Source organism: Crinia signifera, chromosome 2, assembly GCF_055691185.1.
Source record: "Crinia signifera chromosome 2, ASM5569118v1, whole genome shotgun sequence".
NCBI lineage: Eukaryota > Metazoa > Chordata > Amphibia > Anura > Myobatrachidae > Crinia > Crinia signifera.
In genome coordinates, this window is record NC_139218.1 from 183,854,942 (window position 1) to 183,882,046 (window position 27,105).

General features: G+C 42.2%; 1 protein-coding gene across 1 annotated transcript in view; it reads right to left on the reverse strand.

Moving 5' to 3' along the window:
• CRYBG2 (crystallin beta-gamma domain containing 2) overlaps positions 1–27,105 on the reverse strand; it is a 175,055-nt gene that overhangs the window by 82,474 nt on the left and 65,476 nt on the right. Inside the window, exon 2 of the mRNA XM_083173290.1 lies at positions 2,192–2,285. Coding sequence (XP_083029416.1) covers positions 2,192–2,285 — 94 coding nt within the window. The remainder of the gene's footprint in view (positions 1–2,191; positions 2,286–27,105) is intronic.

The following is a 27,105-nucleotide window of genomic DNA, read 5'->3' on the forward strand; positions in this document are numbered from 1 at the left end:
CTAGTGACTCATACAATACAGAGAGCACACCTCAAACCAGTTTAAAATGCATGGCTCTTAATAGTAAGTCATTTTTTGGAGCAAAATTTAAACAGACCTCCCAAATTTCTGGACACTTTGCAATGCAGATATTCAAAATTATTATGACTTCAAATGTAGACCTCACATTTTCAATGCAGATCACGGTGGCTTTACAATGCAGACTACAAATATCTGGTGGCTTTTCAATACAGATATCAGATTAATTACTTATCCAGGTGGCTTATATTGTTTCTTTATTGGCATGGCTTCACGTGTGCAGGAAAGGCATTACACTTCCAGAGATTTAATTAGTGTACATCATTGTTTATTTGCCAATTATATTTTAAGAGAATATAAATATTTTTTTTTTTTGCCTGCATACATGACCAGACATCCTACTTAATGATGGATAGAAACTTCTGTGAAGAACTGTGATTTGCTTGGTAACTTACAAAAGTTTATAAAAAAATTTGGTTAACAGGTGTCTTATTCAAATGTCAGATGTTTTGCTATAGCTTGTAACATTTGTTTATCTTACATTATAATGCTTGCTGATATGTTATTACAGATGGGTGTTTCCTTAATTAGCTGAGTGAGATTAGGGGAAATCTTTTGCCCTTTTGAAGGTTCTATGTGGCCCTTAAAATTAATCGGATTGTCATTCCTGTTATTTTAGGGGAAAAGACATGGACCCTTATTCTGGTTGACTCGCTCGGGCACGTATTCATTTGCAGGGTGTTTTTTGCTCACTGCGCATGCGTACCATTTGCAAGGCGCATGTGCAGGTTCAGGCAACCATGCACGCTCGCGACCTTACGAGTAGAAATACCCTAGCGAATGAACTCTTGCAGAGTAGACGCAAGGTGGGCGTATGGATGGGCGTGGCCACAAAACTGGGTAAAACTGGACGGTAACCAGGGCGTTTACTTGGGTGGTGGCTACATGTGCTGGGCAGTGGCTTCGCTCCACTGTGCAAGCATTAAAACTGATCTAGCTCAAAATCACTCGCTCTGTATTAGGTAAGTTTACACCTCACAGGCCAGCCGCTTTTCGGTAATTGGATAATGGCTTGGATATTACTTCAGAGCGAATTCGGGCTGTGGCGTGTGAAACACCCGCAGAGCCTGTTCGCCCAGCTACCCGCTCAGACACACGTTGGATGTCCGTTCGTCTAGGTCAAGCTCCGTGTGAACATGTTAGCATATGTGCGATAGCACGCCACTCCCCTTTGACTTTAGATGCGAACGAACGGGTTTGCTGGTCTTTATGACAGTGCCTTCGCTGCCGTGTCCATGTGCAGTCAGTTCACTCGGCTATGTGCGAATACGTATCTGAACCAATCAACCAGAATGAGGGCCAAGATCCAAGATCCTATTAATCCTTTCACACTGCTGCTTCTACCAGGGTTATTGCTGGGTTAATCAGATTTTGGCTCAATTTGAAAGGGTCCCTGAAAAGCAACCCAGTAGTTTGCAGGGTTGTAGGGAAGACCTGGGTTAGGGGCAGTGTGAATGAGTAACCCATGTCATCGGACCTGGGTCTTTTTTACAGCATAACAAAAGCTGGATCCCCGGCGAATTTAGATTATGGTCATTATTCTGGTTGACTCACAAGTCTGCAAATATCACAGCCTTGCTAGTCCCCCAGATAGTCAATGTTAAATGTTTCACAGCCATTATTGACATGTCTTCACAATAACTGAATCTTGCTTGCTCGCTCTTATAAGCACACTTGTCTTTTTTATTTATCCAGACATTTAGTTAATTTAGGATACAAAATATAGTCTATATAAATACAAAATATATATAAATGACTATAATTAACTAATAATTACTGTAGTGTAAGCCTGAGGCTTGGTGATGTGTATCATACAGCCACGTGGGAATGTAATCCGGTAGTAAATAACTCTTGATGACCCAAATATCACTGAACAACAGCAGAAAACACTGGAGATAGGACTCATCTGTACAGCTAGGACTGGTTTCTGCTGTGTCAGAATGTGTTTATGAGCTGAGAAGTGCATTACTGCGCAAATGGATGGAATCTGCATAGCAATGACTCATTGCCATGGCATGTTAATTAATTTGTTTTAGGAAGTGTCAGGACAAAAAAATCTCTTCACAGAGATGTTTAGTGACACATTGCATATACTGGCAAGCACATATCTGACCTTTGTATCTCTTGATTCTCGCCTGAGAACAGGATCTTCGGATTTGAGATGCCTGGGCCGAGGCAGACTCTGCGCTCCATCTTGTGCGTCATTCCTTTATAATGCAAAAGAATATATGAAACTTAGAACATTGTCTGAGCACTCATACCTTTATTACAATTTCCCATATGTAGGAATGATCTATGTACTTGATTCAGACATGATAGTAAATGCAAAATCATTTTCAAATGGGCAAAACCATGTTGCACTGGGTCCTGGAATAATGGGTTGACAATGTCTAGATCGACAGTCACTAGGTCGACCACTATTGGTCGACAGTGACTAGACTGACGCCTAAAAAAGGACGACATACCCTAGATCGAAAATGACATAAGATCAACACAAGCTTAAGGTCGTGTCGTACATGGTGGACACTTAAAAGGTTCATGCAAGTTTTTCACTTTTTTTGTCTATGTTAACATGTGTCGACATGGACACAGTATAAGTGAACCATGTCCCCTCTCATGGCTTCCTGCACTCACTATGCTCGGTACACTGTTAAAAATCTAACTCTATGTCCACTTGGATAGTAAAGTATAAACAAAAAACAATGAAAAACTTGTGTCGACCATGTAAATGTTGATCTTAAGCTTGTGTCAACCTTCTGCCATTGTCAACCAAGGGCAGTGGTTCCCAAACTTTTTTTAATCACGGCACCCTAGAGCATCAAAATGTTTTCAAGGCACCCCAAGGCCAAATGTTTCTTAATTATTATTTTTTTCTACATTTCTCAATAAGTACATTGTGTGTATATGTCACAGTTATGTGGTGAGGGACAGGATTTGCTCCTGTTTGTCCACATATATTATGATTGGCAGCCACCAGCACTAGTTTTTCCTGTTACATTGACCATTAATATTATGAATTGATCCTGGTCCACTAACTCAAGGCACCCCTGCAAGTGTCCTGAGGCACCCCAGGGAGCCTAGGCACACAGTCTGGGAACCACTGACCTAAAGTATGTCGACCATTCTTAGGTGTCGATTTAGTGACTGTTGACTAATAGTGGTCGACCGGTACTTGTTTCCTAGCACAGCGCCCATTGCATACCGTACTTAGTGGTGTGCGATACGTGCGATGCGATATTCCCATTAAATTAACAGGAGTGCTTGTACAATGAAATATCACATAGTATTGCATGCCAGCAAATCAACTCCACGCCACCCCGAAGCGTGGCGAGTGCAGCAAGCCCGCGAGGGGCGGCAGTACGCATTCTCTGACCTTTTTATACCCCCACTATCCATGTCGGTGTGGAGTTGATTTTAGATAGTGTGGCGAGCGCAGGCAGCCACTGAGCCCAAAGCATGGCAAGGGGAGGCGGAATCCGAGCCCAAAGCGTGGCGATCCGTGTCCGCTCACCACGCTTCGGGCTCGGTGGCTCGCTGTGCTTCCGATTGGCGTTGATAATGGGGGTGGCGTTGACAATGGGGTGCATTTAACATTGTAATGTTAAATGCACATCAGAGTGCTTGTACAATTAAAAATCGCATCGCATCGCATGCCATTTGATGGCATGCAATGCTATGCGATATTTCATTGTACAAGCACTCCTGAGAATCAAGCCCTATTGGAGCCTACACACGTAACGATGAGTGTGTAGGCTAGATCTATGCTAGATCACTCAGAACACTCAGCACACCGAGCTGCACAGCGAAGTATCGCTGAGCGATCTGTCAGGGCCAATGTTCCCCTCAAGAACACTGGCCCTGACCCTGGCGATTATCTAGATTTATCCAGCGTGCTGGATATTAATCGCCGATGCGATAGCTGCTCGTGGGCCGCACATCGCTACACGAAGTGATGTACGGCCATTTTCGAAGCGATCTAGTGAGATTGCTTAGAAAATACCCCTTAATCACTACGTGTAGGCTCCTTCTGTCTATTATTACTTTGCAAGACTTTCCCTTCAACTGGCGGGAATAGTGTAATGTAAGGCACAGATTGTTCACTATTCTTCCACTTCACATTTACAAGCTAGGTGTGGATTTTAGAAGGAAATAACTGATGTATTTGTAATGAATATAACCTCTTAGGAATTCATCTATTGCTAATACTAGACTAATCATAATGTGCAGAATATATTGGCTATGCCATTAAATCTGTCTAGCGCAACCACTTGCCATGACTTACACCTTATCCATGATAGCACAAATAACTCCTACAAATCAGGTTTCTGAATCCTTTTACCTGGGTCTGGAGATAGTGTAACTAATATGGTACTTGTGTAGTATCACGGCTCCCATCGCATGCCATATGTAGTGGCATGCGATGGCATGCGATGCTGCGCTCGCTGCGCTATTTTGGTTCACTCTTTCTGACAAAATCCTTCTTAGATGGGCAAAACCATGTGCACTGCAGGGGGGCAGATGTAAAATGTGCAGAGAGAAGAGTGAACCAAAATAACCCCTTTTATTTCTAGTTATGATAAGTTAATAATTGGATAAGTTTGTTCCAATAAATTTCTAGTGGGTTTGTGTCTTATTTTTAGTTAATTTAAGGTTTTAAGAAGGTTTTAAGTGTGGAGTTTTCATTCATTCGCACATATACCGAAAGGAGGCTTATGGTGGGCAAGAGTTTGATTAACTGGAGCAAGTATAAACTCCATGGAAAGTGGGAAATGGGGAAACTCCACAGCTAGTGGGTTTTTAGTCCCAACAGGCTTAGAATAGACAGGCAGGCAGATAAAGCGCCCATACTCTAGAACGATTTTGCACAATTTCATCCGATATCGGGCCGATATACTGTTTGGAAAGTGTCAAATCGTTTGTGTTTTCCAGTCGATCCGATCCGATGCATGGTCCTGTGAGTGATTTCTCGGAATCGGATGGGGAAAAGGAGTGCTTTTTCCGCATGCAATATATCGTATGCGATATTTTGCATAAAATTTGACTGATGTTTCCAGTCCCTCTTGCCCCCTAATCCAGCCCATCAGATATATATTATGGTACAATTGTATACCATAAGATATATTGCATGCAATTTTCCATTTAAGATAACATGCAGTCTACAGAATCAGATCCCCTATCAGTCAGTTCACGGTGCACCAGGCTGCCCTCACTGTAGTGCTGACTCAAGGGCTCAGAGTTTAGACAAAGTGGCCTAACAGGGGTGCAGTGCAGCTCCCACCACTGGCAGCCTAAGTAGACCCATACTATGAAATTCTTGACATCTCCTGTCAACATCCAACCACAGCACATATGTACTATCCATAAAACACTAAGGTGTAAATTTACTATCGATCGTGTTCATTCGAGTTTGCAGTTTATTCCAAAGACTGCATATTGGTAAATGAATAAACACAAAACCAAGCACGGATTGATCAAATATTAATGAAATCACGGCAGAAAACACATATACAAATCAAAAAGACCATTGGACAAACTTGTCAGGACTTTCCATAGGCGCCATTACAACAAGGAATGTGTGCAAATTTGGCAATTAATTTAGCTCAAAATGCGACTGTACATATAATCATATAGATTATTTCTAGATGGTGAATTTAGGTGACGATCCCTTTTTCTCCCTTCATACTTTACAAAATCGAAAAAATGAGGTACCATTTTAAAGATTAAGTTCTCCGCTGAACGCTTCCGCATCTCCCCGTGTGTAGGCTCCCTTAAGATGATCAGTTTTCCTCGGCTAATTGAAATGGCTACAAATGAACCGGTTCCTCTTTCATCCTACTGCAAACCATCAACCTCGCTATGAAATAAATCCTATTTTATTTGCATGCAAAATTTTCGCAAAGGCCACATAGTCATAGTAGTCAGTAATGTAATACTTAGTAGAAAAGCCATACACCAGAAAGATATTGCACCCAATCGTACAATGTGGATAGGTTGTATCACAGATTGTGTGCACACAATCGTGCAATGGACGGTCCCGCATGTTGGAGAATTGGTCCTCTGATGAGACAAGCTGCATCAGTTGATCAGTTGGGATTGGGAGCCGATTGCATGTGCTTCTAAGCACATGCAATTGATCATTTGAGGGCTCATACAACCAGTGTCATTTGAGTGCCAGTTTTCAGGTAGTTTAGGTGCATACAATCGATTGTGAGACGACCGGTCGCATGCAGCAGCTGGATTGTATAACGGATTGTACGTGAGTACATTGTGTGTCCAAAAACCACCAAGGACTTCCGGGGAGTTGAAGGGAAAATTGGACACAATCATGATTGTAAAGCTGGCCATACATCTACAGACTGATTGTAAGATCTGGCTGCTGGGAACAAAAACCTGGTAATATCTGAATGACAGTTTGGCAGTTTTCCAGCATTTCGAAATAAATGGTCAACTGTCATTTGCTCTCATCCATTACCAGGTTTTTGTTCCAACCAGCCAGATCAGACAATAAATATGTAGATGTATGGCTAGCTTTAGACAGATCTTTCTGATGTATGGCCACCTAAAGTGTTAATTATGTGAATATGGATGTGGATATTGCATTATTGAAACCTGTAATGATTACCATTTGCTCACTTTATTGAAGAGATTATACCCTTCACTTGTTTTTTTTTGTTGTTAATAAATACTGTATTTTTTTGTATGTATTTTCTAGCAGATTACCTGTGAGAATCTTGGCCTCCCTGGTTGAGGTTGAGTATCCCTTATTCAAAATGCTCGGGACCAGAAGAATTTTGGATAACGGATTTTGGATAATTTTTAAATTTGAAAGAGGTATCTTGAGGTGTCTTGCATTTATATTGTATAAGCACATCAAACATATGATATACACACAAGAATATTTTATTTGTGCATGAAACAAGGTTTTAAAAAAAATGAAACAAAGTTTGTGTACAATCTCAGACACTGAATTTTAATGCCAACAATCATGTTCTTGCACATATGTAGTGCCAGTTACATGTTATTTCCCCAGTAGTGTCAGTTACAGATGAACCCAGAAGGTTTTTATCAAAAAATAAAAAATAAAAGTACATTTCGAAGACTATGTTTTCTGGAATAAATTGGATAACGGATATTTGGATAAGGGATACTCAACCTGTATAGAGAAAGGAAGAAGCAACAAAGCTGCCCAAGGGGAAAGATAGCGCAAGAGCAGATTCCTCATTACACACTGCAACCATGTACTTTATGGTACATGGTTGCAGTGTGTAGTGAGGAATCTGCTCTTGCGCTATCTTTCCCCTTGGGCAGCATTGTTGCTTCTATGATAATTCAACACTGCGACTGCAGTCGCAGAAAGAAATTTTATATTTAGAACAGGAAATATTACAGCGCCTAAATGAACATAAAAAACATCCAAGGCCAGAATTACTTTTAGAAATTAATACTTTGAAGGGTAGACTCAATACAATTTTATCCCGCAGATCCGCAAATCTACTTAAAAAACTACAGCAAAAATTCTATGATAAATCAGATAAGTCAGATTCAATTTTAGCAAATAAGCTTAAACAAAAGAAAATGTCAAGTCTGATCGCTAGAATCAAAAAACTTGACTCAAATGAAATCACTTATGACCCACAACAAATAATAAAGGAGTTCCATTCTTATTATGAGAAATTATATAATCAGAGTAGAAATCTGTCTGTGCCAGTTAATTCATTTAATCCAACTCTCACAGATTTTTTTAACAGCGGGTTACTTCCTTCTTTAGATAAAAGAAAAATTTTAGAACTAAACGCAGATATCACAGAAGAAGAAATTCTTGCTGTTATCAAAGGCCTAAAATCATCCTCAACACCAGGACCAGATGGGTTTACAGCTCAATATTATAAAAAATGTGCATCTGTTCTTATTCCTTTCCTCAAAAAATTTTTTAATGACTTATTGAACGAAGGTTCTTTTGACGCCCTGACCACCTTGGCCAATATAGTAGTGATTCCGAAACCTGATAAAGACCCAGTCTTGGTAACCAATTATAGACCAATATCTTTATTAAATGTAGATATTAAAATCTATGCCAAGGTCTTGGCGAATAGATTGGGTCCCCTACTTCCTGATCTAATTCACCCAGACCAAATAGGTTTTATAACTGGACGACAAGCGTTTGATAATACAAGACGTGTCATTGATTTAATCCATGAAATTCACAAGCAAAAGACACCAGCACTGGTACTAAGTCTCGACGCTGAAAAAGCCTTTGATCGTGTGCAATGGCCTTTCATGTTTAAAACTTTGCAATCTGTGGGTCTAAATGATCGATTTCTGAAAGGAATTTTGTCCCTTTATGATAAACCAAAAGCAAATGTATTGGCTAATGGGGTCAGGTCACCACAATTCTCAATTTCTAATGGTACCCGCCAGGGATGTCCCCTTTCTCCATTAATTTTTGCCCTATCAATAGAGCCATTGGCTGCACGTATAAGGGCAAACCCAAATATAAAAGCAATTAAGATTGGGAATTCAGAATATAAAATTTCTTTGTATGCAGATGACGTTCTGTTAACAATTTTAGATCCAATCCAGTCCCTCCCACATTTGCTCAAAGAAATTGAAGAATTTGGAATGATATCAGGATATAAAATTAATAATCAGAAAACAGAAATTTTAGATTTTTATGTTTCACAAAAAGATAAGGATTTATTAGGACTTACTTTTGGTTGTAAATGGCATAGACAACGTATCTCCTACTTAGGTGTCACCATTACTAAAAATTATTGGAAACTTTATGATGCTAATTACCCCAAATTAATTGCCCAATTACAGAAAGATCTGAAAATCTGGGGAGGGTATTATATTTTGTGGATAGGTCGGGTTAACGCAATCAAAATGAATGTTCTTCCTCGCTTACTTTATTTTTTTCAAACCTTACCAGTCAGGGTTCCAACGTGTGTCTTTAAATTGTTGCAGCGCAACATTATGACTTTTATCTGGTCTATGAAAAAACCGAGAGTAAATCACATAACAATTCAGAGACGTACTTCGGAGGGTGGTTTAGGGGTCCCAAACATCAGATCGTATTACCTAGCTATAAAATTGTCACAATGTATCCTTTGGAACAATCCAAAAACAGAAAGAGTTTGGGTTGAAATTGAATCTAACATACTTAATTTGCACTCTATTTCTTCAATATTATGGTTACCAAAAAAATCTCGACCAAAATTTTTAAAAAATCATCCAATAATATCTTTTAATTTAGAAGTATGGGATATGTGTAATAGACAATACAACATTGCTCCACTACCGAGTCCATTGATTCCGCTGTTTGACAACCCCAGCTTTCTTCCAGGAAAAAATACTAAATCTTATGATTATTGGTGGAAGGGTGGAATTCGATTTCTTAATGATATTTCTAAAACTACTAATTTTCCAACTTTTGCAGATATTCAAACGTTATATTCAATTCCAAACAAGAAATTTTTTCAATATCTTCAAATTAGATACTTTCATTTATCGACAAAACAACAAATCACTGCTAGAAACTTGACTCCAATTGAAAATTTAGTCTATTACAGAACAAACACTAAGGGCCTTATATCAACATTATATCCCTTATTATTAAAACAGGGTTCGAAAACTAGAGATTTACATGAAATTGCTTGGGAAAAAGATCTGGGGGAACCTTTAGATAATGAAGATTGGTCTGAAATTTACAAAAATGTTTCTTCTAGCTCAATATGTGTAAGACTAAAAGAAAATGCGTATAAATTATTTTATAGATGGTACTACGTCCCAGTTAAGCTTAACAGAATTAATTCTGAAATTTCCTCTATCTGTTGGAGGTGTAACTGTATGGAAGGCACATTTCTTCATATATGGTGGAATTGTCCAGTTCTAATTCCTCTCTGGAAACAAATAGATGTGTTGGCTAGTTCAATTTTAGCAATCCGGATCCCTTTTAAAGCTGGATATTATCTTCTTTCCATGAACATCCCAGAGGCTAGTCATGCACAGAACAAATTATTCATGCATATAGTTCTTGCGACAAGAACCTGTATTGCAAGTCAATGGAGATCTGCTAAACTGCCTACCTTAGCTGAGATAATTAGTAAAATATGGCATATTCATTCTATGGAATATATAAGTAGCATTTTAAATGGTTCTTCTGCTAAATTCATAAAAGTCTGGAGCCCATGGTCTTCATATTTCAATACTCCTCTAGCTTTTCATTAATTATTTAATTAATTTAATTATTTATTCTATTGGGGTGTTTTTTTTTTTTTTTTCCAACAGCCAGGTTGGTTCCCTTTCTATTCCTTTCCTCCCCCATCCCTTCCCTCTCCTTTTCTTCTTAGACTATTTTTAATAAAAATTTCAATCAATTATCTAACTGAAATGTCTGAAAACAGTATGTATATAAAGTATAAGTTTTTAAACTGTCAAAAGGCTTTATAAATATCTGGATGTAATATTTTTCAAATTGTTCTTTAAAAGCTTCTATTGAGTAATAACTTATAAGAAAATTGTAATGCATACTTTATATATATATATATTCTATGATTTCTCATTAATAAAATTTATGTACACGATAATCCAACACTGTTTGCGGCTAATGCTCGGCCGTCTGCAAGCGTTTCGCTGTGTAGTGAAGTGCTCGCACAATAGTGATGCCACCACAAAGTATAACATCGTGAGGAGGGACCCAGTGCATGGGGCGCCCTTGCCCTGTGCTGGGAAGCCCCCTGCAACCTACCACCAGGAGCTGTAAATTTAGCAAATCTACAACTATTGCAGACTCAGCCCCTTTAACATCCATGATAAATTTATTTTGGTAATACATAGTAAAACATAGCAGCACCCTTGGAATTATACTGCACACATGGCAGCACTCCTAAAAATATAAGGAACACAGGACAGCACCTCTGGAACATATGGCACAAAGAGCAGCACCCCTGGAATTATATGGCACACATGGCATCACCCTTGGAATTATACTGTCAATCCTAAACTCTACACTATTGTGGGATGTAAAGCTGGGGCAAATTTAACAGCTAGATGTATATTCAAATATGTTGGATTGAACATACTGTATAGGGTTATGGATCATTAGGCCATCAGTATTATGGTCAACAAGCATTAGGTCGACACTATTAGGTTGACATGCATTTAGGTCAACATGAGTTAAGGTCGACATGCAGGAAGGTCAAAAGGACTTTAAGTCGACATGGTCATTATGTCGATATGGGTAAGGTCGACAGGGTCATTATGTCAACTTGTGTAAGGTTGACATTGAAAAAGTAGATTTTTTTTTAACCGGAATACATAGTCAACATAAACACTAAAACATAGCACCACATCCCCTCGCATGGCTCCCTGCGCCCATTCTTCGAGCACACTATTTTATTCTCCCACCACGCCCTAGTGGATGGTGGGGCATGAAATACCACCTGTCAGCACATGTCGTAACGACATGGACACCAAAACGTACCACCGCGCCCCCTCGCATGGCTCGCTACACTCGCCATGCTTCGTATTATATTATGTATGAAGTATATAGCTTTTCTTCTGGACTTGTAACTTGGTGGGACTGCTATGCTATTACTGGTGCCTATCCTTGTGTTTTCCTCCTATGTCCCTATAGATTGTAAGCTTACAGCAGGGCTCTCCTACCTCCAAGTCTGTCTGTTGTTGCCCAGTCAGTTTTATCACTGTCTACAATTGTAAAGCTCAACAGAATCTGCTGCGCTATATAAGAAACTGTAAATAAATAAATACATAAATAAATAAATAAATAAAATTAGGCTAGCCCAAAAAAATGGACTTTAGTATTTAATTGCATTTTTGGACGGTTGTTAGTCATTTTATGCCGATGCAGTTTCACTTTTTTTGAAAGTCAAAACTTTCTATGCTTAGTCGAAAAATTGTCACTTTGATTAAATAGTGTGAAAGTAAATTTGATCTAGAAATGTTGAAAAGTGATGACAACATGGCACTTAATTGAATACCCCCCTTAGGATGCATGGCTGTATTTTTTGTGTGCGTTTCAGCATATGCATGTTCTAGTTCACCTCTAGATGATATTTATTCTGAGCTGGGCCAGCCAAGAAAATACTTGTTTTTATTTTTGTATTTAGCTTATCTATATCCAGCATAATACATTTGCTGCACTTTGTCTCTATTACAGACTACTGTGTTGAAATGTGCCACTGTCAACATCAGGAGATTAAGATTGTGATTTAATACTTAAAGTGATAAGTTTCATTTCATTTTTAAAAAACAGGTTAAGGTAGCAGATAGACAGATGTGCTCCTGGGTGTATCAATTTTATTCTAATCCCAGTTGCAGTCTATTAAGGGAAAACTCAGCCCTTAAATGACAAACAGAAGATAAATATATATACACAGCACTATGGGAAAAGAATGATTACTATATTTTTTTTCATATAAATGCATTCTTTTAAAAATAATATATAATTAAATAATAACATATACAAGAACAAGGTAGCATAGCATGCATAAATGAGTACAATGGGGCAGATGTAAGCCTTTACAAAAGATAAAGTGGATGGTGATAAAGTGAGATAAAGGACCAGCCAATCAGCTGAAGGGAGCTGATTGGCTGATCCTTTATCACCATCCACTTTATCTCTTGCAATGCTTAATACATTTGACCCACTGTATCATCAAAGTGCTGACCAGCAATAATTTTCATATTAAAATTAACAATTGGTAATACTTAAGATTTAAACTTATATTTAGTTCAGCCTCAATATCAAAGACATTCATCATACCTCCTTTACATACGTATCTATTCCATGAATATGCTCTTTATGCAGAATGGAAATGTAATATTACAGGTTGAGTATCCCGTATCCGAATATCCGTTATCCGAATTATTCCGAAATACGGACATTCCAGAAAGTGAAAATTTTTTTTTTTTTTTGCTAAAAACTCACTGGGGACATTTGTAACAGCATCACTGGGGACATAATATGTAACTGGCACTATATATGTGCAAGACAATGATTGCTTGGCATTCAAATTCAGTGCTGAGATAGTACACACATTTTGTTTCACGTTTTGAAACCTTGTTTTTTGAACAATTAAAATATATTTGTGTGTATTTTATGTGGTAATAAAATATATTTGTGTGTATATTATGTGTTTATACAGCATAAATGCAAGATACTTCAAAAAACATCGTTGAAATATTAAAATATTCCAAAATACGGAATAATCCGTTATCCAAAATCCTCCTGGTCCCGAGCATTTTGGATAAGGGATACTCAACCTGTATTTCCCCTGGGGATGGTGTGAGGATGCACTAGTGGTAGGTACAGTGAAACAGGAGGGCAGAGGAGTGGAGCAAGGACTGGAGATGACAGCGGGAACAAATGGAGTGGAGCAGGGACAAGAGGTGATTAACAGCAAGAGTCAGCGGGAGTAGGAGGAAACCAGCTGAGTGGAGCGGCGACTGGAGGTTTAGTGACAGTAGGAGCTGGTGGGAGTTAATGGAGTGAAGCGGGGACCAGAGATGAGCCACAACACACAGAACTGCATGCGGGTGATTCATTTAACAGCACTGCTGTATTTTGAGCAGACTATAACACAATAAATAGCCAGTGCCAGCTCTAGAGTGCCGCCGAGTGGTTACATAAAATATTGATTTGAATTTGATTTCTCTACTGTTAATTTACTTTGAATTTTGTTAATTAATAAAAAATAACTATTAGCACTTCTATTTTTCAAAGTATCCCTACTTTGCAGCATTTTTTCCACAGCTGCCTAAAACATTTTCACAGTACTGTGGGCCTGATGCAGACCCATGTGGAGAATTGTGAAGATCGCAGTTTCAGTGACGTTCTGAGGCGGCAACAACAAGGCGCAGGGTGGCAATCAATTTGTAGGAGTGGTCTGGGCAATGCAGGCATGTCCGGACCATTCAGGCGTAGGGCTGATGTGATTCAAAACATGGACAGGATGCATTTTGCTTCGCTGCGGGGGGGGGGGGGGGGGGGGGGAGCGATGTGCAAGCGCTTCTCTGTGTAGCAAAGCGCTCACATTTTAGTGATGTACCCTTGCCCCCCTCCCCCACTGCAGCCTGTTGCCAGCATTTGTAATTTTGCAAAGCTGGACGCACTCACTAGGGCAATGGACAGATAAGGTTAAGAATCTTGCTATTTACTACAGAAAAGATCATTCATACAGCTGCACTACATGGGTGTGACTGGTTTGTCTGTGAAGGTACAAAGGTTTGTGGGAACCAGTTAGCGTGGCTTCCAGATGAGCTGGATTAAGGCTTTGGGGGCCTGTGGTACTTATGACATGGGAGGGTAAGGTCTACATTTAAAATAAAGTGACAACAGCAGTGAATGCGAAAACCCCCAAAAATAGTGGGTCCTTGGGACGAAATGCGAAAACCTGAAAAATCGGGGTCCTACCTGATCTTTTCTGGGTCCCAATGGAATAAAACCTCCTCTCCCCTTCACCCCAGCATGGCTCATACATAAGCCTCCTCCTCTCCACCACATGGCATATACCCTGACAGGGCCGGACTGGGACCAAAAATCGGCCATGGCAATTTGAACACACAGGCCCACCTGCTGTGGCCACACAGGCCCAACCTGACGCACACAATGCCAATAGGAGTAGCGTGTCTGACACACATACATTGAATGCAGGATTAGCATGCCCGTCGCACGCAATGCCTGCAGTAGTAACGCCCCTGTGACAATGCCTTGAGGAGTAGTGCCATTTACGCACACAATACCCACAGGATTAGCATAGATAATAATACCCCTAATGCCCCTTACATACACAATGCCCACCATAGGAGAAACAATGAGAACATATAGTTATTGGAGAAGGTGGATATACATTGAGGTAAGCTTTAATGAGGATGCGAAACACTCCCTCACTTACCCATTTAGTGCACTGTTCTGCGTATCGTGGATCAGGAGGGTGCAGAGTGAAAAGCACTTACTCCTATAGTATATACAGTATACCTTTGATAAAGCTGAATGCGTTAGTTGCCCCCATACGCCTTGGACCCCCAATCTGTGGATATTCGGCCCACTGTGCATATTACTTGGCTCCAGCAATATACTGCTCCAATTCTCCTGCGTTTGGTTCCGGACACCGCATCTTGGACCCCTCCAGTGGTATCATAAAATCAAACAACTACCCTCGTGAAAAATTTCTTGGTCCTAAATAAGCGGAAGCCTATAAAGAACCACCTCCAGCGGACGCCTCTGCTCCGTATTATTATTAGTGAGGACAACTCCAGGATCATAGAAAAGAGCCTCTTCAATTACATCCAAACTGGTAAAGTGCACTTACCTTGGGGAATATACATCCCACTTGGCCCCTATCCACATCCAACTGTCCATCTGTGGCGTAATATAAGATTATCACTGCTTTTATCTCCAATTCAATTTTTATTATTGTTTTTTTATTTTTATTGTATGTGATTTATATGTAATATACATGTCATTTTTTCATGTGGTCATTCCAGTAAAGTACCATTGTTTTACCCTTACTTGCCACTCAGTATTTTTTCAGCGCTGCTCATATGCCTTGTGCATAAACTACCATTGTTTACTTTCTGTGGGGATTGACTACCCCCACCCCCTGAGCAGCTGCTTGCTTAGATATTCAGCTCCTGACATAGCGCCTGATTATTCTCTGTGAATATCCCCTCTTCGTATATACAGTATAGTAGCAGCACTGGGGATCAGCGGGGGAGCGGAGGTGCAGTCACACTGCTGCTCTGCCTGTCAGTGTGACAGCAGCTGGTGTAGCAGCGGGTGAGCGTTTGTGTGATCTTCAACACTTCCGTGCTCTGCTGACCTCACTCTTCTCCTGTGCAGAACAGCCGCCGGTGCCACTATCCACAGCCCCGCATTTGCCAACAAGCATGCGCAGTCACGGTTTTCTGCAGTGACCCTCATCAAAGCAGGTCACGTCATGACGTTATATGCAAATTACTTTGCTGGCCGCGCTCAGTGCAGGGATGCAGGGCATTTGCCAGAAGTGCCAGATGGCCAGTCCGGCCCTGGTTTCTGATGATGTCATATTTAATTAGAGGTTCAGGAACTGAGTTCCTGCTGGTTCCTGCTGAAAAATAGCACTGGTTATAGCTAAGGATTGGATTGGATAATAGTATGGATTTTTTTTTTTGTACTATGTGGACTGTATGCAGCAATGTGCTAGAAGCAGGGCCGGTGTAAGGATTCTCAGCACCCTAGGCAAAACTTTAAATTACTGCCCCCACCCCCCCATACTGCCACCATTAACCACATTCCAATCCCTTAAGGCATACTTGCCTAACATTCTGGAATTGCAAGGAAGCTCCCACAAAAATTGCGTGGTCCTCCCAGCCCCCCGGGGAGGTGGGCAAGTCCCCTGCTTTCCCTGGAGGCCCCCGCACTCTCTTCTTTGCCACCCACAACAGTACAAGGAGGAGGGGGCATCAAATTAGGGAAGTATGCCTCAAGGGAAAGTATGGAGGTGACGTCTTAGAAGTTCCACAACCGCCATCCGCATTAAGTACAACAAGGGTCCTCATAGACAAAATTGATTTTTTTGTTAGGCGCCTCCCAGATCCCAGCACCCTAGGCAGCTACCTAATGGTAGAGCCGGCCCTGGCTAGAAGCATGGTAAGGGAAGCGTGCCATGCGTGGGGACATAGTACATTACTTAGGGGTCCATGTGTTAAAACCTATAAATGGACACTAAAACACATAACAAACCCATGTCAAACTTTCATGTGTCTCAACCATTTCCACTTCAAACAATTGCTTGTGTCGATCTTGTACATAATAATGACGTAACCTTTGTGGTTGTGGCATGCACATATGTTCCTCGGAAGGACAAATTGGACGATTGGTTTCAGGGGAAGATATCAAAATCTGTCAGTCACCATCCCAGAGAACAGATGCTGGGGTGTAGCCACGCCCCCGGGGGTGACCGGCGGTCAGCGCGGACGCGCATGAGTGACGTCACCGGACCCCAGACGGGCTACGTGGCCAAGGTGTCGGGTGCACAATTGTAAGTCTTTTTCCTCTATATATATGTATGGTTTGCATTCTTTATTCAGGTCTTGATAAAAGGGGAAGCCCCCTGAAACGTTGACCAAACTTTTGCCTCCTGTTGTTTATCATTACATTCGAGTGACATCCCCCTGCTGGATTTACATATATATATATATATAAATATGTTATTGAAAATAGCGGCAGACAGGGCTAAGCTAAGCCGGGCAGAGCAGGAAGCGGGCGGAGGGTGCAGGCTCCAGTCCCCCTTGGCAACAAGCTATTTTAGTCCCCCTTGGCAACGAGCTATTTCAGTCCCCCTTGGCAACGAGCAATATTAGTCCCCCCTGGCAACGAGCAATTTCAGTCCCCCTTGGCATCGAGCATGAACTTGCTAGCAATGAGCATATATGTAAGTGGCACTTATGGGTCAAATGTGTAATGGGCATTACGGTTTGTTATATAGTATGTAATGGGCATCAGGTGTGGCCTTATGTGTAATTGGCATTACGGCATGTGGCTTTATCTGTATAATGGGTATTACAAATGTTGCTAAAATGTGCAATGGGCATTACGGTGTGTGGTAGAGCCGTGCAAGAGCCACGCTTACTTCAAATCGGGGGGGGGCGCAACATGCCCTTGCTTCGGGCACTGTGGCACCTAGCTGCAACACCGGTAACACTACCCCCAATACTGCATGGATTGAAATGGTGTGCAGTGGCGTAACTAGGATTTTTGCCCCCCCCCCCCCCCCCCCCGCCGTTATAGGAGGCCCAATCAGAGGCTAAATTCTGTTTCTCATCATCCCCTCATCAAGCACCCCATTACTAAGCATCACACATATTTCAGTCAGTAAGTGGGCAGGGTTATAATGCTTCAGGTGGTAGTACAGCTTTAAGGGATTTAGGGCCAGATGCACTAAGCTTCAAAAGTGATAAAATGGATTGAAATAAACAACCAATCAACTCCTGCTTGACATTTTTCAAACACAGTGACATGGCAGGTAGGAGGGCGGACAAGCTGCCAGGAGTGGACTGCAGACAGGCGGCGGACTTGTGGTCCGCCATGTGCACGCACCCTAGACGGCTGCAGGGGGGCGATGAAGGGCAGGGGCGCTGGGCACCCCTATTACCATATGGGAACGCACAGGGCGCCCGCAGTTTAGAGTGACTATATAGGTCACTCTGAACTGCGTGCACAGGAGAAATCATTTGATAGTCGGCGACCATTGAATGATTTTTCCCCGCCTGCGAATGGATGATTATGTAAATCATCCATTAGCAGCCGTGCGGGGGGGCACGGCGTGCGAGGGGGGGGGGGGGGCGGCGGGCACTGCGGGCGGAGGGCGGCATCTGATGGACTTGCGAGGCTGCGAATTTCAATCAGAATAAGGCCCTATGTGTATCTTTATGTCTGCAATTAACAATCGCATATTCTCCTGCTCTCCTCTGTACGCCCTTTAAGTAAATATGCGAATGGCGGCAAAAATATTCTAACGCAGTCTAGATGCAGATCAACTTCAACAACAGGTGGCTGGCTGACTTCAAAACTCCATTTCACCTGGTTTTAATCAGTCACAGAACCTGTGCAATTAAGATGTCTCCAGAATTAAAGGGATGAGGTGGTAACCCTATACCGTATCCAGAGACTACCTTTGTTTTCACGTCGGCTTGCTCTCCTGATTATTCTCCTGCCTCATCCCAGTGTAATGCAAATCATGCCTTCTCGTCTATGACCCTTACTCTGCTCCACCTGTCTACCAGTGTTTACCAGGCCTAAAAGTGGAACCTGACAAAGGGACTGCGACCGACATGTCTGGTGCAGCAAAACCCATATCCCACTTGGAGGGGTCACTGGCGAAAACCATCAGCACGGTAATATTACACACCCCTGCATCAGGTCCAGTCAATCCCCAGCCTGGTATTCGCTATTCCAAGCCCGAGATTGTGAAAGTTTTCTTTGTATTTAAACGTTGTTCTCGGAGTACCTTTGTAATTAGGAACAGGGTTTTGGATTCTGCAAAAGGTTACCACTCAGTAGATAGAACAATTCAAGATAGGTTTGCCCCAAATCTGGTGGGTGTGGCCTGAGTTACCTTTAACCAACTAAATGTAAATACTCTCCCATAAACGGGTATAAAGATCAGGGATGGTGGTGCTCAACATAAACTGAAAGTGACCCAAGAGAAAATCATTTTTGGGGGGGCCACTCTTAAATATATATCTGTATTATTAAAATGTAACTTTTAATAAATTAATAAAGATAAAACTATTATGGGATACCGCATAAAAAAATCATAGAACACTTGCATGATGTGTTTAGAGACCCAGTCAGAATAATAAAACTTTTTTATACAAATATATTTCTTATCTCTGTCCTGGGGTCAAAAACCTTCAGGTCAAAACCTTTGTTATGAAATGGACACTTCTAAGCAACTGAAATCGATCTAGACTAATACTGTACCTGTAGAAGTATTTTTTGCACTGGTATAGTACATATATCTATAAATAGACTACCCTAGAAGGTAAGTTTGAGAAAGTTTGTAAAATATATGCTTTCAATATTTGACACATAGGAGAAGAGATAGGCACAAGGTTGTCAATAAATGGTTACACTCAGTGGTGAGAATTCAATGCCGGTGCGAGCGTCGGCGAGGGGGTTAAACTGCGAGGATCACAGAAAACCAGTGATCCTCGCAGTTTAACCCCCGCGCCGGCCGCTCGCACTATGCAACGTTCCGGGGGAATCCTCGCCGTTACAGAACGGCGAGGATTCCCCTAAACTGCGAGATCCGCGGCTAGTGCAGCAAACTCGCTGTAATTAGCCTCGGCTCTCGCAGCTTTTGGAGGCACATTCGCAAATTCCCCCTCGCTCAAAAAACGGAATGAGGGGGAATTTGCGAATGAGGGGGGGTCAGTTGAATACTGACAGGGTGAGCGGTGTCTGCGAGCAAAAAGTCCTGCTCGCAGTCACCGCTCGCCACGGCATTGAATATATGCCAGTGAGTACCCTCATCTGTGCAAAAGTAGAAACACAATTCCAGTGATGGCAAAACTTAATGCAACAAAGTATCCTAATGACACTTAAAGTATTATGGGAATATAAAAGAGTCTTCTATTCTCTTGTGTCACTTACCTTTTTAATTATTAATTTATCAGTTTCCTTTTGTTACAAGTTTCACTAAATGATTGGTAAAAGTTAACTTAAAATATTTCCTTTACTTTAAGTATATTTTCCTTTAGTAAGAATTATTAGGACGCATGATAGTAGCTTCTCCCCCTACCCCTTGACAGACCACCTAGTTACAACAATTTGCAAGCCCACTAGCTGTCATTTGCAGTGGACAATCCAGAACATACTATACAACAAGGGATAAGCTACTGAAAACCTAGGTTGAATTAGATGGACACAAGTCTTTATTCAGCCTTATCTACTATGTAACTATGTAATTTGAATTCCCATGCCCCTCCATAAGAGTGAGGAACAGCATTAGCCTTTTATTATATAGGATTATTCCTGTGAATACATATTATCATTTTTACTATGGTATTGATAGATTACTTTCTGTAGTATAGTTATAGCCAGTACTATTTTTCTGGAAAAATAGGTTCAGGAACTCCAGGTCTGGGGGTGGATCAATTAATTAAAAATAAAAAACAAATATAATAGAGAGAGGGAGGGAGAGATAGATGTATATATTGTATTTAGAAACAAAGGCACTCACAGGTGACTTTAAATTAAAACTTATCGTATGGAAAGTACATTTTCAGTTTCTGTCTGAGCAGAGGGCTGGCCCGAGCCTATTTTTTTTTTTTGTAAGCAAACATAGATTTGGGCCCTCCTAACTGTGGCTGTTGTGGGTCGGGGGGTATTAATTGGCCCACTCACATAAAGCAAGATAGACATATAGTAGAAAACCCATAATCTGTAAACAGGGACAGTGAGTGCCAAAATTTAGGACATGACTTTGTGGGGAAGGGGTGTGTACCAATTCACATTACACAACTCATTAGTGCCACACACTACATCAGCTCGAGGACACACTTCACCAGGATTACGCACACCATGATTCCCATTACGCATTATGCCACACACCGTTATGCCAAGCATACAACATGCCACATACCACAATGCCCAGTACATATTATACCACACACCGTAATGCTTATGTAAACTTAATGGGGGGGGGGGGTGCCAGCATAGTCGGTAGCTTCCCAGACCTCCAGCTCGTCTCTGCAGCTATACATGATGCTTTTGGGTGCTTAAAAAGCAATGGGTGCAACCATTGAATAGAAAAGAAATGGTCACTCAAAAATACATTTCAATCACCCCCATGGAGTGCAAGGGTTTTATTAATCTACTTATTGCAATAGATAGATAATATCCTTTTACCCTGCATCTTAAAAAATGGAAGAGTACTGAGTACACAGATACACACGCACCCCATCATAGTAGTCATAATCATCAGCATGCCACAAGACCCTTCCCACAGACCTCCAGCTCGTCTCTGCAGCCCTAGCATCTACTATTAAACACCGCACTGAAGCAGAAGTGCGGGAACAAGCAGATTCACGGCCCGCTGGTACAGCCTCATGCATCGGGACAATGCTACATTTTCTCTGTGAATCGTCAGCGACGCTGCTTGTTCCCGCACTGCTGCTTCTGTGCGGTGAATAATAGTAGATGCAGGGACTGCGGCAGTGGCATAACTAGAACTTTGTGGGTCCCATAGCAAAATATTGAACCCCACTCCCCCTCAATTGGCACGAGAGGTAAAATAAAATGGCACACATTAGCCCCATTAGCCCAATATGATTAAAAATAAACATGTTACATGACCAGGATGAAAAAAGAACAAAGAGGATAAGAAAGAGAGAGATGGGTGATAGGGACAGAAGAGAGGTTACAATAACAGAACAGCGGAAGCAGGAGAGATGGGTGACAGGACCATGACCGAGGGGACAGGCACATAAGTGGGGACAGGAGAGATATGACATCATCCTGCCATTCCTCCCCTCTATCGCCGCTGCTGCAGTTTACACCCATGTTCATCCTGGCACTTGCTGTCCACTGACCAATCTGCGCAGGGGACACGTCTGTTTTTAAAAAGTGAGTCCCTGGCCGCCATTTGTGGGTAAAATACATGCTATAGCGCATATTTGCGAGCCTTGAACAGCTCACACTACTAATATCATATACTGTGGAACCTACAATGCAGACAAAGCAGCAATGGAACCAGTGCCTGTCACCCTACTACAAAACCGAAATGTTGGACACTGGCTACAGCATCACCCTATTCACAGTCCAAGGGCCTTCATTAGGCATGAGTTGTCAGCACAGGGCACGGTCGCCCACATGCCTAGTCCCTCATTGCCTTTGCAAAATCTTTCAATCGTATCTCAGCAAAACACTTGCATCTTTAAAATACCCTTAGCCTAGCTGCGAAGGCGTGCGCTGGGCCACCATGCTTTGGATCGCTGTGTGTGATGGTCGGACAAACCTACATGTCTGGACTGCATACCTCCAACACCGCGTCGACTCCCCCAAAATCCTGCATTGCCACCCTCAGCTCTTAACAATGTATTTTAATGTGGTGTATGCGCTATATAGTTTTTCCAGGAGTTCCAGGCAATTCAAAGGAAATTGTTAGCCATAGTGTGTAGTTTGCAGTGTAGTCTAATGTGTACCCAGCTTAACAGGCCAGATAGTTTAAACAGCATGTCATTTTGTTAAACTTACAGTATATACTAGAAACATGAATACACAATACTGCAACTTGTCTGAGCCTCAAGTCGCATCTGATTTCCCTTGAACACCCCACAAGACGCATCCGATATCCCTTAAACCCCCCTCCGGCATTTCCCAGGAGTGTGCTGCCAAATTTTGTACTTGATGGGCTACTTTTACATGTGATGCTGCTGAGAACAATAGGTTAGCCAAGGCTAGCCATGGTGAGCCACGACCTAAGAAAGATAGTTGAGAGGGGCTCCATCTGTCTCTGATGGGCTGTACTAGAGAAGCTGGCAAATATAGCTACAGTATATGAACCAAATGGGTATGGATAGGTTTGCCACCTCACTCTTCATCAATTCCTGGAGATGCCTCCAATAATACTTACGTGTTTGACAGTTCTGTATCACAACACATGACACGTGACCCGCACTGATCAATGATGGGCAGTGTATGAGGCGATCACGTGACCACCCTGCATGTATATCCGTAGGATATGCAGAATGTATGCCATTAAACTCCATTTGGCTTGCCATAGCCGCAAAGGGACTTAACTGTCACACTGACCGCCGCTGATCGCAATACAAACTGGCGATCAGCGACGCACTCACATCGCGGCTATGCACTTCCGGGTCTACAGCTGTTTCGCTTAGGAAAGCTTCGTCAGCACTGACGAAGCTTTCCTAAGCGAAACAGCTGTCTGCTCTGACATACTGCATTCGGCGCCGGCTGATCCTGACGCCGATACACAGCGCCGACCGGGACACATGCTGAGAGCTCACGGAGGATACGGAGCTCTCCTGCAACAGGTAAGCGGTGATAGCCACGCTGACCTGCCCAGCCACACTTTACTACCGTCTGGCAGAAGCACTCTCCACCTTCCCTGCCGATGAGTTATACCTTGAACAATACTGGCCTTATACTGGTTCTTGTACATTACTGTCTATTTTCATACTAAGGAAAAGATTTATAGAGGGAGTAAAAACACTTTGTACTCAGCGTTACAGCAATCCATTGCATTACCTTCTGCAACTTATTATGGCAATCATTGTATTTCCATAAACACCGATAAGCCTCATTTTTCTTCTTCTTTTCCTTTATCTTTATTATCTGCTCTGCCACATAATCTCCATTCAGGGATCCTCAAATCACCTCATGTGGGTTTTGGCAGGACCCTGCACTGACATTTGGGCAACAGGGCACCATCTATTCACATGAAGTGACAGCAGACATCCCTATCCTTAAAATAACGCCATCTTGTGGTGAGTACCGCTCACTTCCCACCAATGTCTTGGCATATGGAAAGCAGCAGCCTACTAACCCACAGGATATAAGCCAACTCTTTCGTGCACTCTACCTTAGCACTCTCTTCACACTTCATATTATTAGCACTCTCATCTCTACCCGAAGGATTTCGGCTAGACCCTGCACTGACTACCATCAACAGGGAACCCTATCCCGAGGCAGAACACAGCAGATGCTATACTTATCACTTCTATTCCACATTTCTAGGCTTTCAACACAGGTTCACTCACTGCTTTGGCCCAGAACTAGGACTAGTTGGTCGAAACAGCAGTAGTAACTGTGCTCTTATGGCCTAAAGTCTGTGCCTATCTTTACCTCTGATTTATCTTTTCATTGCTATCAACAGATCAAGTGGCTACCACCGCATTTCCTGTTTGCTTAGATTGAGTGGAACATTGTACCCAAAAATTGTCCGATTTAGACAGATTTATATTCCCAATCATGCATGTGTATACACACCATACAATTTATTGGTTGTTACCGGTTGTAATTGATTATTTATTTATTTTGCTGCCAGTGCATCATTTATAAATATGCAATAGACTGATTCACTGTGGACTAATACTCAAAATTTATATAACAGTCTACCAGTGATACACTATTAGAAGTCTAATAATTCTTTAAGTCAACCTATTGCGAGACTCCATTGAGCCTAAATTGGTTCTAACCAATTCTTCATGTTTTGTGTAGTTTGTCAATGTTTTTGTCTTACAACAGCCTTTTAGAACAGAAATAATAAAAGCTACGTTTTAAATTTATCATCATTACATAGAAGTTTTTTCTTTATAAGCGTGCCCCCAAACAAAGGAGAGTACTTTTTTCGGTACTTATGTAATATCTGGGCTCCCGTTTTTCTTATGACACCGCGTGCGCTCGCCACGCTTCAGGCACGGTGGCTCGCTTCGCTCGCCACACTATATAAAATCAACTCCATGCGTAATTGGATAGTAGGGGTATGAAAAAATGGGGTGCATTTAACATGGGAGCCCAGATAATACATAAGTACCCTTTTTTCCTTCTTTTTCCTAAATCGCCCACATTGCTGACTGCACAAATCAGTATCCACAGCTCAGCTTCCATTTCTTTGAAGATGCACAGGTCGGCCTCCCACATACCCACCGCTCGAATGCCAGCTGACAGCTGCCACTCACTCCCTTACCAAACGGCCGGTGTCTGCACTGCACTGCGTCTCACACAATTCTCAGTTCTCGTCCCCCTCCTGCCAGCTGCCGATCACACACTCCCGCACTGGTGCCGTGTATTGCGGGGGGGTTGCCGCGAATCGCGCGGGGGGGGTTGCCGTGAACCGCGGGAGGGGGAGTGCGGGGGGGGGGGGGGTGTTTTGCCGCGAATCGCGGGAGGGGGGGTCGCCGGGGGGTGCCGCGAATCATGGGAGGGGGGTCACAGGGGGGCACGAATCGTGGGTGGGGCGGCGGGGGACGCTCACCTGGTGCAGTGTCTTTGCTGGGCAACATGGGGAGGCAGAGGATGTCTGGCACTGTGGGCTCACTGGGCTGGTTCTCTGTCATGTGAGTCAGTCACATACCTCCCAACATTACCCTATCCAGGAGGGACACATTGCTCTGTTTCTGGACTTCTCTGCCATCACCTGTTTCACACATGTTATTAATTGATTACAAAGGTGCTTCAACACAGGTGCTGGCAATCATTAATTAAGGGAGAAGTCCAGAAACAGAGCAATGTGTCCCTCCTGTTATACACCTCACACTCACATACAGGGCCATCTCTAATTCCATTGCTCCATATATCTCTAACCTCATCTCCATTCATACACCCTCCCGCCCTCTACGGTCAGCTGACGACTGTCGTCTCTCCTCCACCCTGATCACTGCTTCCCATGCTAGAGTACAGGACTTTGCCCGTGCTGCACCCCTTCAGTGGAACGCACTCCCTCGCTCCATTAGACTCTCCCCGACCTTGCAAAGCTTCAAACGGGCACTGAAAACTCACCTATTCATCAAAGCGTACCCTTCCACTGCATAAACCAGCTGGTTCTCCGACCCCTTGCCTGTTTCCTGTTTACATCCTGCTATCTAACCACCACCCCCTCGCTTGCACCTCTTGTAATCTGTCTGTCTCCCCTTCCTACTAGATTGTAAGCTCCTCCGAGTAGGGCCCTCTTCCCTCCTGTTGTCAAAGCCCACTTCTCTTCACATTTCACTCACAGCTCTCCTTTACTCCAACACTCAGTGACCATCTTCATACTCATCTCCGTCATTGGCCTCAAGCCTCTAGTTGTATGTTGATTGGGTCCTCACTACTTACATTTAAGCTGTAATGTGTATTGAACTGTGGTGCTCTTTATTTGTACTGTATTTTTGTTATTTATTCAATGTTATGCCAAGTTTTTGTCTCCCTGTATTGTTCCTTTGTACGGCGCTGCGAAACACTTGTGGCGCCTTATAAATAAAATTATAATAATAATAATACACACACTCACACACTTTGAGTGACAGATGTAGCCAAATATATAAGATATATATATATATATATATATATGTGGTTATATATAATCATATATATATATATATATATATATATATATATATATATATATATCACCATATAACCACTCACAAGAAATGTCTGAGTTATTTAGCTTAAGAACTGTACCCCATCAGCTCCTTATGGACATAAGCGGAACCAGAAAGCATACCTCCCAACATGACCCTCTCCAGGAGGGACACAATGCTCTGTTCCTGGACTTCCCTGGTAAAGTGTGATTGCCATCAGCTGTTTGGAACAGGTTAATTAATAAGAAAGGCGTTTCAACAAAGGTGATGGCAATCATTAATTAAGTGGAAAGTCCAGGAATAGAGCATTGTGTCCCTCCTGGAGAGGGTCATGTTGGGAGGTATGAGAAAGTGGTAGGTGTAAATATAGACTTTGGGCCCCTTTCCACCCAATGACACATAATTGGATGATATTGGCCCCAGTGTGCCCAACAT